Source organism: Sminthopsis crassicaudata, chromosome 2 (assembly GCF_048593235.1).
Source record: "Sminthopsis crassicaudata isolate SCR6 chromosome 2, ASM4859323v1, whole genome shotgun sequence".
NCBI classification, from domain to species: domain Eukaryota; kingdom Metazoa; phylum Chordata; class Mammalia; order Dasyuromorphia; family Dasyuridae; genus Sminthopsis; species Sminthopsis crassicaudata.
The window spans coordinates 539,170,667-539,185,879 of NC_133618.1; the positions used below are offsets into that span (position 1 = coordinate 539,170,667).

General features: G+C 42.0%; 1 protein-coding gene across 1 annotated transcript in view; it reads right to left on the minus strand.

Annotated features, from left to right (window-relative positions):
* The window catches only part of SMAD6 (SMAD family member 6), a 104,597-nt gene extending 89,654 nt beyond the window's left edge, over positions 1–14,943 (minus strand). Inside the window, exons 1-2 of the mRNA XM_074294739.1 lie at positions 13,647–14,943; positions 4,711–4,770 (exon numbers count right to left, since the gene is read on the minus strand). Coding sequence (XP_074150840.1) covers positions 4,711–4,770; positions 13,647–14,463 — 877 coding nt within the window. The 5' untranslated portion in view covers positions 14,464–14,943. The remainder of the gene's footprint in view (positions 1–4,710; positions 4,771–13,646) is intronic.
* Between the last annotated feature and the right edge of the window lie 270 nt (positions 14,944–15,213).

Genomic DNA, 15,213 nt, shown 5'->3' on the forward strand with positions numbered 1-15,213 from the left:
CCTTTTTTTTTTCAATCAAACCGACCCACAGAGCAGATTTCAACCTCAGCCCTGTTGTTTTAACAAGTTCATAGGCTGTTCATTCTTTTTTTCCCCCTATCTGCAGCATAATTAGGCTTGGAAGGGAAATTCTTTGAGTGTCTGCTTCTTGGACAGTCTCTGTTTACTTAACAAATAGATTCATTTCAGGGTAAGCTCACTTGGAAAATTTTCCTGGATCATGATAGCCTTTACTACCAACAGGGATGTTGTCCCCCATTACCCAGTGAGGGTTACCAGAGCCTGTCGGAAAGTCTTATCTGCAAGGATTTCCTTCAGAAATACTACTGGCATAACTACTGCCTTTTGCAATCAGTCAAGGATACCTTGGATCCCCAGATGGTAAACCTTGCCCTCCTCAAAAAGACATTATTACGGTTTTAGGCCACAATGCCTCATCTTGCAACAGAGTAGCCTAGTATAGGCATGAGTTAGTTGGAATTCCTTTGGTGTCCTTTGCATTTTTTCCTTTTACCAAATGTCCTGGGGGTGAGAGTGGAAAAGGGATGAACAAGATGAAATATTAACCAATTTGTCCTCCCCCGGCCCCATTGGCCAGATGCTGACTATGTTTAGTTATATGTTTTAGCTTGTTGTCTGCATATGATTACAGTGGCCCAGAAATAAACTGACTCCCTTTGGTTTATAAAAAATAAAAATAATGTGGTTTAAAAAGAAAAAAAACCTTTTAAGATGTTTACCAAAGGACTAAAAATTTTCTAGCTGTTAAAAAACATCTTGACTTGGAAGGGGTAGAAAATTAAAACTCGGATACACATAAGGAAGATCCTAAAAAAGACTTTCATAAAAGTCAAAGATGAAAGAGATCTTAGATCATGAGGCTGATGTCTCATTTTGCAGATAAGGAAACTGAGAGCAATATAAATGTAGTGACTTGCTTAGGGTCATGATGCTTATAAAGAAGCAGAGATAGAGTTTGAATCCTGATTCTCCAAGTCTAGTGATCAACAAGATGTTGCCTTTGGAGTACATGGGACCCCACTGTAGGCTGAAGCATAATTATGGTCATAGACACAGAGCTGGAAGGACCACATATCATCCAGCTCAAGCCTGTCATTTTGCAGATGATGAAAGTGAGACCCAGGGAGAGTGACTTATCCAAGGTCACACAGGAGGTAAAGGAATAGAACCAGGATTTGAACCCAGGTTCTAAATTCGCAAATCCAGTATCTTTTCCTACACAATGATTCTTAAGACCAGACCTTTTATTAAAAAGGCCTCCCAAGGCAATTGGTAGGTGCAGTGGATAGAACACCAGTCTTGGAGTCTGACAAATCCTACTTAAGATGCTTGACCCTAACTTGCTGTGTGATCCTGGGCAAGTCACTTAAACCCAACTGAAGAGGGAAAGCGTGAGAAAACAAGAAAGAGAGAGAGCGAAAGAATGAAAGTGAGAGCAAGAAAAAGACAAGGAAGAGAGCAAAAAAGAGAAAGACAGAAAGAGGCAGAGAGAGAAGGCAGAGAGATAGGAGGGAGGAGAAAGAAAGACAAAGAGAAAAGATAAAAAGAGGAGAGACTAAAAGAGCAAGAGAGAGAGAGAGAGAAGACAGAGAAACAGAGACAGAGGGAGAGAGAAAGAGAGAGTGAAAAAGACAAAAAGAGAAAGACAGAATAAAAATGGAGAAAGTGAAAGAGAGAGTGAGAGAAAGCAAAAGCAAGAGGGAAGCAGAGAGACGGGCAGAAACAGAAAAAGAAAGAGAGAGAAGACAGAGAAAGAATATCACCCTCTTCAGAGTTACTTTCTTTCCAAAAAGCTGCATCTCAGAGGATACTGCCACTATATTAGAAGGGGATTTTCTTATTTACTTATTTCTGAGTATACACACAAAACATTGTGATTATACTGGTGATCAGTAATGATGGTGGTTTGTCATTTTTCAGATGCATCCATTATCCATTTCAGAAGCATGAACTCCATTACTTAATTTGCCCTCATTACTATGGACTTATAAATACATAGCCATCCTAGGACCCTTTCTCATAGGCCATCTTCAATGGCCATCCAACAAGACTGCGGGATACACCCCATGACTTCGGATTGCATATATTTGGTGAGGGCTGGGGTTCTCAGCATGGCATCCTTTAAGAGGACCACATTTCTTGTGTGTTGTTTGTTTTTTTAAACAGAGCAAATCATAGAACCTAGAAGTAAAAAGGACTTTAGAAATTATCTGGACCAATTCCCACAGTTTACAAGTAAGAAAACTAAAATTCAGAGATCAATTCACTTGCTAGTAAATCAGTAGAAGTAGGTTGAAAGCTAGGACAAGGGTTTTCTGATCCCAAGTTCAGTACTTTATTATACCAGTCTTGTACTGTCCTGTTTGTCATTGGAATTACTCAATTAAGTTAGAAAATAATTATTTTAAGCATGGGATGAGAGGAAGAGAAAGGGAAGGGAGTCAAGAAACCTCAGCCCTAAGCCTGTTCAAGAAGGAAAATGTCTATATTTGCCCATTCCTTCTACAAGGCCTGAATCAGACCATATCCTTCTGACTTTGGTTTCTATTTGGTAAGATCCTCTACCACAGAGGGTGAATATCAAGAAATATAAGATTCTATATTCCTTCTTCTACTTCTAAGGTGCTTTATTGAACAACAATCTTAGGCAAATTACTTTCCCAGTCTGGGCTCAATCTCTTCTGTCAAATTAGGAAACTAGGTAGTTTCTAAGCACACTGCATAGTAGTATGCAAATTTGTCTTTTGACAAAAAGCTCTACTCTTAAATTCACTTTAGTACATTTACAATGTTCTTTCCACTAGTCTATGTTTTGGAGAGTTCAAATTATTTGTCACATAGTACTCAAACAGGATAATGAAGGAGTCTTTTAAAAAAAGTGTAATTTTCAAGTGCTTATTAGAATGTATGTCACTAGTACCCTGCTTAATAAAAGAAAAAAAAAAGTATCTGATTTGATAAGTTCTGGTCCCTTGGGGAAAGCCCACAAAGCTACTCTATTGATATTCAGGAAAATGAATCATCCACTGGGGTACCAATATATCAATCTTTATATCCATAGTTTCTCTGATTCTGTCCCAGGGTTCTCTCTGCATTGTTAATTAATAAGGCTCTTACTGGTTATTAAATGAGACCAAATCCACAATGCTTCATTTCATGAACCTACTAAACCCTCAGAATTTTAACTTGCTGGGCCAGTTATGCCTTATACTAAGTCTTTTACAAAGTATTTATTCTTTTTATGATAAATATGTATATAGCACTATCTACCAATGTGTAAGACTACTTATGCATGCTTTTATATAGTCTAAGCCAGTCATTTTATTTACCAATCAGCATTCTTTTCCAGATGTTCCAAAGCTGTTTCCGCTCAGGTGAAATTCTTGGCATAAATCAAAGGGAATAAACAACCTCTTTTGACAAAGATTTAATGCCCTACATATTTAGTATAAATATGAACTCAGGAGCAGAAGTACAAGTACACAAGATGGGAAGAAAAGGCAGAAGTAAACCTAGCCCCACATGGATGGATAGATTGAAATACATTCATCCATGACAGTCCAATGTTTAAAGGTCACACAAAGGTTAATGATGAGCAAAGGAATTCCAGGCTGAGGGAAATATCCCACTTCAGAGGTTATAAGGTAGTAAGATACTTTAGTTATTTTATTTTCCCCTCTGGGACTTCTTCAAAAGTACAAAAACCAGCAGCCTGGCATTACTCCATTCTTTTGGGGGGGAGGTAAGCTATTTTCATACAGTTAAAACTTGGGAATCATAGAAGGGGGATAGAATATAAAGAAAGATTAAGATTCATACAAACACCTAACAGCATGGAGATTCAACTGACAGCCTCAGATTTAAATAATTATAAAATCAGTATCACTGTCAATCTGCTTCCCTACAACAGCTATAATAGTTGTTGTTTAGTCATTTCAGCCATGCTCAACTCTTCATGACCTTGCAGACTTCTGCCCATGAGGTTTTCTCAGCAAAGACACTGCAATTGTTTGCCCTTTCCTTCTCCAGTGGCTCATCATTTCTTGACAAGGCATTAATCCATAAGAAAATTGAGATTACATGACTTGCCCAAGCTCACACTGATAGGAAGCTTCTGAGATTGAATTTGAAATCAGATCTTCCTGACCCAAAACCCAGCACTCTATCCGCTGTGCCACCTTGCTGCCCCAGGATAGCTATATAGGGCCCTAAAATAGATAATATGGTACATAACTTTCCATTTCCAATAAGCTTCTGAGTACCACTGTCCTAGTTATATATTCTGGGATATCCAGGGGCAGGTTTGAGGTATGTCCACACCAGGTTAGGAACAGTAGATGGGCAAGATGAGGAAGTTTTCACAAGTTTAAAGCGTGGGAATTTCAGCAAGATCACAATGTTAGGTGGTTTGGCAAATATGGGCAGTGGAATAGGGATGGAATAAGGCAAATATGACTGAACTCCTTAAAATCAGAGTATCAAAGAAGCAGATGGGTTACACTGAATTAGTTCGGACACCTGGGTTCTAGTGCTGGCCCTGCCTCTAACTCACTCTTTGTGAGTTGGTTACTTGGAGAAATATTTGCCCCATTCCTCCAGGTCAAAGGTGGATGGAACCTTTGTCCAAAAATGGATTCTCTAATGAGAATCCTGAAACAAATCCTTTCCAGAGAAAGCAGATTTACTTACCCAGGGGCTTTCGATCATCGTGGGGAGGAGACAGCCGAGAATAAGGGGGTGGTGGAGATTCTGGAAAACAAGACAGATAGTGATTAGGGCTGGGCACAATGGAAGTCCAACCTCTTGGATTTCATGTTTCTCTGACTTTAGGTAGGAAATACAAAAATAGTCCAGCGGAATGGGATGCTGCAGACTAGTTTCTAGTTTTGTCATAATAGTCAAACCCATATCTAAGTCAGCAACTTACTCTGAGACGCCAGGAAGTCCTCATTGTGCTTTGCTGTCTATACCATCAAAGCGAATTATTTTTTTAAGCAAAGGTTATACATTACAACAAGAGATACAATAGAGCAGTAAAGTCAACTGTGACTGAATACTGTTGAGTGAATTATTAAAAAACAAAAACAAAAACAAACAAAAAAACAAACAAACAAACAAAAAAACCACTTTATCCTTAACTGGCTTGTCTCTTTATGATGGGAAAGTGGCAAAAGTCCTAGACCAAACTAAATAGACCCCAGTTCTAATTCTTCCATTAATAAGAAGTGTGACTTCATACAAATGAAATACTTCTACTCTTTCTCCATGGGGAGGGGGGGGAGGAGAAGAGGGAAAAGAAATAGATCTATAGCTTTTCCTGCTCTAAAAAAAAAAATCTGTATCTCTTTATTTTCTATGGGATTTTTTTTTGTTTGTTTCCATTCATTTGCTTAAAATACTCCCCTTTAAAAACATATACTTTGCCTTCAGAAGAATTCCTTGGGCTCTTGTTTTAAGGGAAGTAACAATTTGCTAAAGTAAGTAACAATTTGCATGAATGAAATGACCCTTCATTTGGGGTAAATGAAACTAAATGCCATCAACTCCCTAACTCAAACAAAACCTCAGTGGTAATAACCCAGTAATAACTATTATTAGCCAGAGTATCAGTAATGACCCAACGGGTAATAAGTATTTTTCATAATTATAATAGGCACAATTAGTAGTAGTAGTAGTAGCAGTTGTTTTGCTCCCTGCATTAAATTAAGTTTCCCCTCTTTATAACCTTGATTCTGAAAGTCAAAGGAGTTTTCAAGTGGGGAATCCAGGATTCTCTATCTGTTTCAAGAAAGAATGGGAAAAGATGGTTCATGGTGTACAGAAAATCATCTAGTCCAATGTCTGCTTTAAGTGAGAAAGAAATCAAAACCCACAAAGATGAAGTGATTTGTCAAGCTGTCAGGAGAAGTCAAGTAGGAAATCAAGCTTTTTCTGACTCCAAATCAAGTTTAGGCTATCCCATTGCTTGCCCCTCTCAGGTAGTATACCAAGAAAGGAACTGCTGAGCCCCCTCCTGGCTAAGTATCATGATTTATTCATTCACTCATTTCTCAATAGACATTTATTGAGTGCCTATTATAAATAAGCAAGGTAATGCTATATTATAAACTGACAGACTTAAGAGAGAAGGGAAGATACAAAATGGCAAAGGACTGGTATTTCTACCCACAAAAAGCTTGCAATCCAGAAGTTTGTATGTCTAACAACAAAGCCCCATAGTATTCCACATAGAAGAGGTGCTCAACAAATGTTTGTGGTTGATGCTGACAAATGGCTGGGGCTGTTTGTCAATAAGGATAAAGGGGAAAAGGACCTAAAAACGTTATCCAAGCAGACCATTGAATTTTAAAGTCAGGCAAGAAACTAACAGAGAGATCTTAAAAGAAACTCTTAAGAAAAAAGGCTGGACAAGTGCTTAATCTACAAGTTTGGGCACCAGTCCAGAAGATCTTTTTTCAATATATCCAAGTTCTTCTGATCATTCCAAAGATTCATTCTCTAAATACAGACTGCTGGGAAACAGAGAAGATTGGGGATAACTGAGGATTGATAAATTACCTGTAGGTAAAAACAACAACAACAACAACTCTGTGCTTAGATACACAGGAAATAACGAATAGGATGGGGCAGAGGCACTCCAGTCAATGTCCTATAATTTCATAATGTGTTCATATTTTGGATCATTTAAAAAAAATCCACTCATTGAATTAAAGTCATCTTATTCATGACAGAAAAAGGAGCATATGAACCTTCCTCTAGATGCCTATGGCACAGAATCGGAAATAGAAAACTTGGCAATAATGGGTGTGGCCTGTAGTTAAAAGTCACTCTTCAGCTTCTTTTTAAAATCACACTTTCCTCCAAGTCCCAAGGCCAAATATCCCCACAAAGGCTCGAATAAGTCCCAGGAGAACAGAACACCCGGGGCCAAAATGGGAGCCATCAGAGTCCCCCTAGGCTGGAGTTAAATCATCAGTACTCTGACCACACAAGTTCCTTAGAGCTGGGCTTGGCCTGTGATATTAAAACCCAGCTAAATGCATGCCAGACAGTGTTTCTGATGTGGTAGTGAAGAGAGAGAGAAGGAGAAGGAGAGAGAGAGAGAAAAGTTGTGTAATTTGAAGTGTAAATGGGTAACTGAGGCCCTTGCAATAAAACTCCAGAAAGAATTTCTGTCCTATATCTACCTTACCAAGATGGTGCTCAATGAACCATTTAATAAGTGCAGAGGTGGGGGAACCTGTAAGTTCTCTTAGGGGCATGTAAAAAAGCAGGGAGTGGAACAGATTGCATTGCAGTGACCTAGACAAAGGCTTAGACTAATAAAGCCTGGAAAGGCCATAAGACCAATTCCAAAGCACACATTTTCAAGATCAGAAAACTGAAGGCTAGAAAAATCAATATTACTCAGCTTGTTGATCAATCATTAAGCACCTACTGTGTGCCATGAATTGGAGAGCAGAGTCTATACAAGTTTTGTTTTGTTTTGTATTTTAAAGCAAGACAATTAGTTCCAGGGCAAGGAACCTACATCTCCTGATTCCCAGTGAGGATAAAAAAGACCCAGACATTCTTTCAGTCTTGTCAAGTCAGAATTATTTTTCCTTAACTAAACAAGAAGAGAGAGATCTGACCTGGGAGGTGTGTGCTATGAATGGATGATAATTTTCACATCCTCTGAAGGGGTCACCAACAACAGAATTTTGTCAAACCACACTAGCAAGTATTGGATACCTGATTTTCCATTATGACATTCAGATGGCTAAAGAGTGACGCAAGTTAAAGGAGTAAGGTTGGGCACTGGGTGGGTGAAACAGAGAGACTCTGAATTACATTTCTAAAAAAGTTTGACTGTTGCAGCTATTGCTGTGGGCTCATTTTATAGGAGAATAAAAATGCACAAGCTTTTAACCTTAAGGGGGAACTCCCAGAGTCCTCGGGGCCTCTCTAAATGCAAGCAGCAGTGTAATTAGGCAATCCTCCTACATACTCAGACAGCTATCCATCTGCATAAAATCCAGGAATCTCTTCCAGCTTCAGGGCTCTACAGTAAAAAGCCAGAGCTACAGTCAGCTCGAAGGAAAGCATTCATCACAGATGTGACTTTTGTTAGCTCCCGGTGGAATTTTCGCCTTTCAGGATCTGGACCTCAAGTAAGCCAGGAGATAGTTAAAACTCCTTCAACTTACTCGTGTGGTCTGTATTTTCGGGACTCTCGGTCTGATTCTGCCTTTCCACCTCTGCATCTTTCACAGGAAATGATCCATGCCCCTAGCCCGGGGCTTTTCCACTCCCACCCCCTTGTGGGGCCAGTTTTCAGCCCTCCAGCTAGTGTACCTTCCCCCACTATCCCAGAGAAGCCAGTGCCTCAGCAACAAAGGAAGACAAGTTGGAAAAGAGACACTGCAGCTTTAAGAAAGGCAGGAGTTTAATTGCCTAGATTCCCCCGTCAGTCAGATAAACAGCTAGTCCGGCTGGCGCCAGCAATATGCAAACTGCATATTATCACCACTTCTTCACCTAAATAGCAGAGGGGACCTCCTTAGGAAAGGGGGAAAGGGGGGAAAAAAGGGCTTTTTAAGCACAACTTGAAATTGATCTCATTTCAAAGGGATAATGCCAGGCCAAATAAAAGAAAAAAAAAACTTTTTAGTCTGTTTTAATTCCTATATTCTTTGCCTGGGAAACCTGTGTTTTTCTAGGCTGTCTTCTAAAGTCATTTAAAAGTTCTCTCTGTCTCTCTCTCTCCAGCGTAATTTAGATAATAGTCATTTACTGAATATAATTACAGAAAAAAAAAAAGTGGTGAAGCAAAGAGCCCGAGATTTATTCCAAAGTTAATGGATACTTTCAGTAGAAAGGAGTTTTAAACACAGGTTAGAACCGTGATTAAAGTATTCCTTCAAATTTCCGTCCACATAGGCACCGAGCAGAGAGCAAGCATTTCCCTGGGGACTGAGAAACAGACAGATCTAGAGGGATCCCATCCCTAGGTAGGAAGAGACTAGCAATTCCTGGGGGGAGTAGGGGTAGCAATCTTCGATTGCTTTTATTGTGATTCAGTTATGTCTAACTCTTTATGTCCTCCTTTGGGGTTTTCTTGGTAAAGACACTGGAGTGGTTTGCCATCTCCTTCTCCAGCTCATTTTACAGATGAGGAAACTGAGGTAAACAGGGTTAAGTGACATACCCAGGGTCATACAACTAGTAAGTATCTAAGGTAACATCTGAACTCAGGTTTTCCTGATTCCAGGTCCACTATTGCTACCCAATGATAAAAATGTTCAAAGGGAATGTATCAGAAATGTAGGCAAGTGCAGTAGTGTTGCCTTCATGCTCCCTGTGTGTATGCAAGCATGTTCATGTTTGCAGTTCTAAGCTTTAAGATGTTGACTTATATGTTTCATTGTGAGAAATGTATCTGTTATTTGCAGTTTAGCAGTTATTTATATGTGACTTTGTTTCCTTGCTCTTGTATCAGTGTGCATATTAACTTTTGAGAGTGTGAATATATATGCATCTTACACTATGATGGTACCTGCCTATTTCAGTTATTCCCCTCCCCAATTATTCATGCAAATATATCTTTGTGGCATCTATGTGACCCTAGCCATGCATTCCACTCTGGATGGTCTGTTCTTTGAAATTGTATTTGTGCCTGTCGTATGTTCCTGCCTTGTACAATGTGTACACTTTCATGTATTAACATCTATTTGTATCTTCATGTTTGGAGGCAGCATACCTCACTGGGTATAATTTCCTGACTGCCCATGCCAGTCTATCTTCTCTTATCATTGTCCAACATGGGCAGAGGTCTCCCCCTACATCATTGTTTCATGTTCTCTCCTCCTAGTGGCATGGAATATGGAGGGATTCTGAGCATCAGCTATGTGCTTTCTAAAGTTCTGGGATGGGCTAGAAGATGGAGAATGAGGGGGAGGGAGGATCGTCCACCTCTGACCCTCTGGCCCCAAAACCATCAGTTAGGACAAGGAAGTTAAACAGACCCAAGTCCTCAGCCATAAATTTCCATTCCTGTGTCACCAGGAGAGAGTTAACTCTGGGTTATCTATCCACCTACCCATCCTTCTGGGCTTTACTCTTTTAAGCCATAAAGCACTAAATAAATGTGAATCTTCATTATCACCAGCTATCTTGAAGGCTATGGGATCCAGGACCACTAATGCTGATTTAGGGGTGGCAGGGTTGGTGAGTACTGCAGTAGCCTGTAACAGCACCTCCTACAGGCAAACAAGAGCCAATACCCAGAAAATTAATTTCTAAAACTCCATTCTCTGTCCTATATCCTTCCCTCCCCCCTCCCTCCGTGCCCCATGGAAAAAATACCATCAAAATCAAACTATCCAAGATCTGGCCATTTTTAGAAGGGGAACTAGTATCCACTATTGCAATCATATCCCAAATCAACATCAGAAACAGGCATCGAGGGTGGCCCAGTCAAACATTAAAAAAACAAAAACAAAAACAAAAACCTTAATTCAAATTCAACCTTAAGACATTGACCAGGAATGTGACTCCAGATGGGTCACTTAAACTCTACCTCAGTTTCCTCATCTATAAGATGAAAACAAAAATAGTACCCATACCTCCCAGGGTTGTTGCAAGGATCAAAAGCCACAAGAAAAGTGTTTTGCAAATCTTAAAGTGCTATATAAATGTTAGCTGCTGCTATTATCTTTTATATTATTATTATGCCCCAAATACTACAACCACTATTTCTTTGATAGATTACAAGCTTCATTTGGGAAACCTCCTCCTTAGAGGCCTATCTCCTCCCAGAAGCCTTCCCAGACTACCTAATCCTACTTCTTCACTTCCATAGTATCATCCTGAAAGTTTGTGTTGTCCACTTTGCACTTATATTGTCTTGCTTTATTAAAATCCAACCTCATTCACTTATTTCCTCTCTCCCCAACTCTTCACTAGAAGGTCCTTGAGAATAGGAAATTTGGCATATACTTTTCTATATCCTTCAAAGAAAAGTGTCCTTACACATAGGAGGTGCTAAATGAAGAATGTTTTATTATTATTATTATTTGATATAAAGGAAAAGGAAAAAGTCTTGCCAAGGAATAACCTTGGATGGGGGCAAGAGTCAGCTCTAGATGGGGCAAATTCAGAAATTTCCTGTGCCCAAGTGACTGGAAAAAGAGAGCAAGCTCCTAGAAGTCCAGGTCAGGTCTAAGAAGCTGTGTGGCTCTGAGCAAGCCCCTTCTCTTTCCTAGATCTCAGGGGGTTTTTTAATGTTAAAAAAAGAATGGTTTAAACTAGATGGCTTCTAAGGCTCCTATTGGCTCAAAAGTTCTGTGCTTCTCCTAGAAAAGTGTCAGGGACAGGACATTAGCCATGGAGCCAAAGATGGGATCACCTCCTTCAAAGACTTGGAGGGGAAGCAAACAAGAATCAAAGGGTATGGATATGGGGGAAACCACACTTCCAGGGGAAGTTGTTGGTTCAAAGTGGACCAGAGGCATCGGAATCTGACAGTCAACAAAGAAACAACAAAGTGTGTGTTTCAGAGAATCTAGAGGAGTGAAGTACAGTGAAGAACTGTATCAAGAGACAGCATTTAAAGCAGAATGTTCAAAGCCACTCTCCAGTTCTTATCCACATTCCCTCCTCCCCCACTCCTTACCCAGAAGGATCAATCCCCACACAAGCCTGAGCTGAGCTAACCACTTCTCCCATACAGCCCCTCAATGAGATATATGAAGGTGCTACAGAAACAACCTTCCTCTCCCCTGAATTCACTGGTCTTCCCCAGATGAATGAAGCTTAATCAGGTCCCTGGATTATGAGACAAGAAACCTGGATTGTGGTTTTGGAGGTATAACTAGATATGAGACTCTTAATCAAATCAGTTAAGTTCTTGGTTCCCTAATTTTCTCATTGGGTAATATGAAATGATCAAACTAAATTTATCTTATTTATTGATTTTGAGAAAAGAGCTTTAAAGCTGGGGATGCAATGATGGGAGGGTTCCCATTTTTGGTAAACTAAAGACCAATGAAAATGTTTGCCCAACTTAAAGGGCTTAAAAGTTCTGTAAATTGACTTAGTCAGTGAAGGACAATATGGATAGTAGAAGGGGAGGGAATGATAAGAACATAGTAAGGCTGGCTTTTTTTAATGTCTCCTACCAAAGTACTCATCCCTTAACTCAGGTGTGGGCCAGTATGATCTAATTACTAGTAGCAAATGGGGGAGGGGGGCAGAGAGAAGGAAAAGACAAGCATAAGTTACTATAGACAATGATAGGGAAACAGAGAAAAGGCTAGGGTTAAACCATCCCATCCTTTCCAGAAAGTCTGCTTGAAGGAGTTAAAGAAAAGGAATAGGGGCAGAGAGGAGTAACTGAGGGAGGGAGAAGAGAAGAGAGGGAGTTCAAAGTTTAACAACAAAAACTTAGCTCTCCATCTCTGAAGTACATCCAGGTACTTTACAAGTTTTGAAAGTAAGGATGATGGGCCAAGGTGAGTTATCACTCAGTATAAACAGGCATACTGGGACACTTCTTTAAAGTTTTTTTGAAAATAATGAAAGGAAGAATGTTACAGAATACAAATGAATATGTAAGAGTATTATATGCACGGGAGCACGGAGGGAATGCACACATGGAGTATGGCACCGACTAAGTATAAATGTGTAGACACAGAAAGGTACACTGGTTAGGTGCCATTCTCATGTATGTGAAGAGAGACATCGATGAATGCATAGACAAATGGAGACCCATACTACCATCACCCTGAGCAGTGGAAAGAGCAATGATTTTGCTATAAAACCAACGTTAAGAGTCCTATCTTCAAAGCTTATATTAATGCTGTATGATCTCACTGAGCAAATGATGTCCCTCGGCCTCAGTGTCCTTATCTGTAAAATGGGAATTATCCTTCCTACCTCATAAAGTAGGCGTGAGGAAAGCAGAGTTGGGTTACATAAAAGTAAACTATTATTACTCGGGCTGATTCTCCAGTTTGGTCATTCATTATAGACTTCTCCCCTTCTTAGTCTATTTTTCCACTGCCTATTTCCACATTCACATTCACATTCATCATTGCTGTCATCAAGATGAGAGTAGAGAGAGAAGATTACGATGACAAACAATCCCCTTTCCTAAAGTAGGTCCATACTTGCCCCCCCCAAAATTCTCCTGGAGAGTGAGGCTGAATACCTGGCCCAAAATGAGTTAAAAGTGCATTTCGATCCATCTTGCTTTCTCAACGCCAAAAAGATCAATTATAATCTGCAAATAGACCTCCTTCTCAACCCAAACTCAGGTATGCTGAGCACAGGTATGCTTACGGCGCATACTTATCCACACAGAGGAACCCATTTAGATGCGAACATCAATAAAAACCCAATTATATTAAAAGGTTTCTTTTTTGTTTTTTGTTTTTTCCCCCATGGATCCTGTAGTTAACTAAACACACACCTGGTCAGTTAAGGGGGAGGAAAGGTTTGCCTATGAGTTTTCCCAGGCCTCCCAACAAACCGGTTAAGTCCTAGCTTCTCTAGCGCTTTCTTATAGGGTCCCCAACCTCAGTCCTTAAAGGATGACTCCAGGACGTCCTCGCCCACTTCTCCAATCCCCCAATTCCTCTCACCTGGCCCGCAGAGCCTGCTGAAGTGGTAAGGGTTGCAACACACGGTAGGGCTGTCGATGGCGTTGAAGCTATGGCAACCACAGAGGGGCTTGAGCTCCACGGCGTGCTGCAGGTCAGGCCAGCGGAAGAGTCTGCCCAGGAGTAGCTGGGGCGGGGCGGGCTGGCCGCCCAGCCTGAGGTCTGTGCGCGGCACCAGGACGCAGCCGCCAGGCACCCCACCACGGGACTCCACCGCCTCCAGCAGCGTGTCCAAAGCGCGTTCCTTCAGCCGCTTCAGCAGCGAATAGGTGACCGTCTTGAGTTCCTGCTCTAACAGCAGCAGCCGGGAACGGGCTTCCCGGCTCCTCCCGCCGCCAGCCCCTAGCTCCAGAGACGCCCCGGCCAGAGGGTCGCCGGCGTCTCGGGGCGCACCAACCACGTCCCTTTCGGAGAAGAGGCAGCAGGTCACGGTCTCGCAATCGCTTTCCGGCAGCCAGCCAGGGCCTCCCGGCTCAGCCACCTCCAACGAGGAGCCCCCGGCCCCAGTGCCGGCCCCAGGCTCCGACATGGGCCTCAGGGGGCCCCCCGCGCGCCGGCGCCTCCCTGCGCCCTGGGCGCCTCGCTGCCCTGCTGCCTCCCGGGGCCGCCGCGAGGTTACCGGGCGGATTTCGGAGCGGCTGCAGCCTCCCCTTTCTCCTCCCCTCGGGGCCGGCTCTGCGCGGCTCCCGGAGCTCCCATCCTCGTCTCCTCCGCCGCCGCCGCCTCCTTCCTCCAGGTCGGGGACCACACGACTTCTCCAAAGTCGCCGCAACAGCCCCGAGCGTTTGGACCTGAACATACGATATCCTTTGGCGCCAGGGGTGGGGGGGAGGAGGAGGTCTCCAGTTACTGGGGGTCCGTACCCTCAGCGCGGCGGTGATTGTACGGCTCGCAGTCCCACATGAAGCTCCGCCGTGCTTCGCCGTGCAAACTCTGCACAGCCTGTCGCCGATAGATCGCAACAGAGCTGCAACATGAGGGAACTTTCCGGGGGTGGGGTGACTAGGGGATGGGTGGGGAGGGGGTGAGTGGGTAGGAAAACTTTGAGAGAAAGCAACAGCAAGTGGTCAAGGGAGTGGGGTGGGGGTGCTACATTGACCCCGGCTGTAAAGTCACTCCCGCAGTTAAGCTACGGCCCCCGAGGTTAAAGGGGGCTGCAGGAAATGCACGGTGAAAAATACCCTGCATCGACCACCAATTCTTTAAAAGTTGTATGAAGGGTCGAAAAGCAAAAAATACACACACACACACACACACACACACACACACACACACACACGAAATATTTAAACTCTTTAAAAAGCAAAATGCTTTTTTTAAGCAAAAGAGTTGCTAGATCCAAAAGGCAGATTAAGAGGGAGAATCACTCTCATCCCCCCCAGGAAAAAAGAGATATAGAAAAGTAAAAAGACAAATAACGCACACAAACAAAACCCCAAACCCTGGATTTTTATGCTGAAAAAGGCCAACTCCGTATCAGGTCCCAGACTTTGGATGCACTTGGAGGAGTTTCCCTTTAACGCTGGTTTCAACACATGGGTGGAAATTG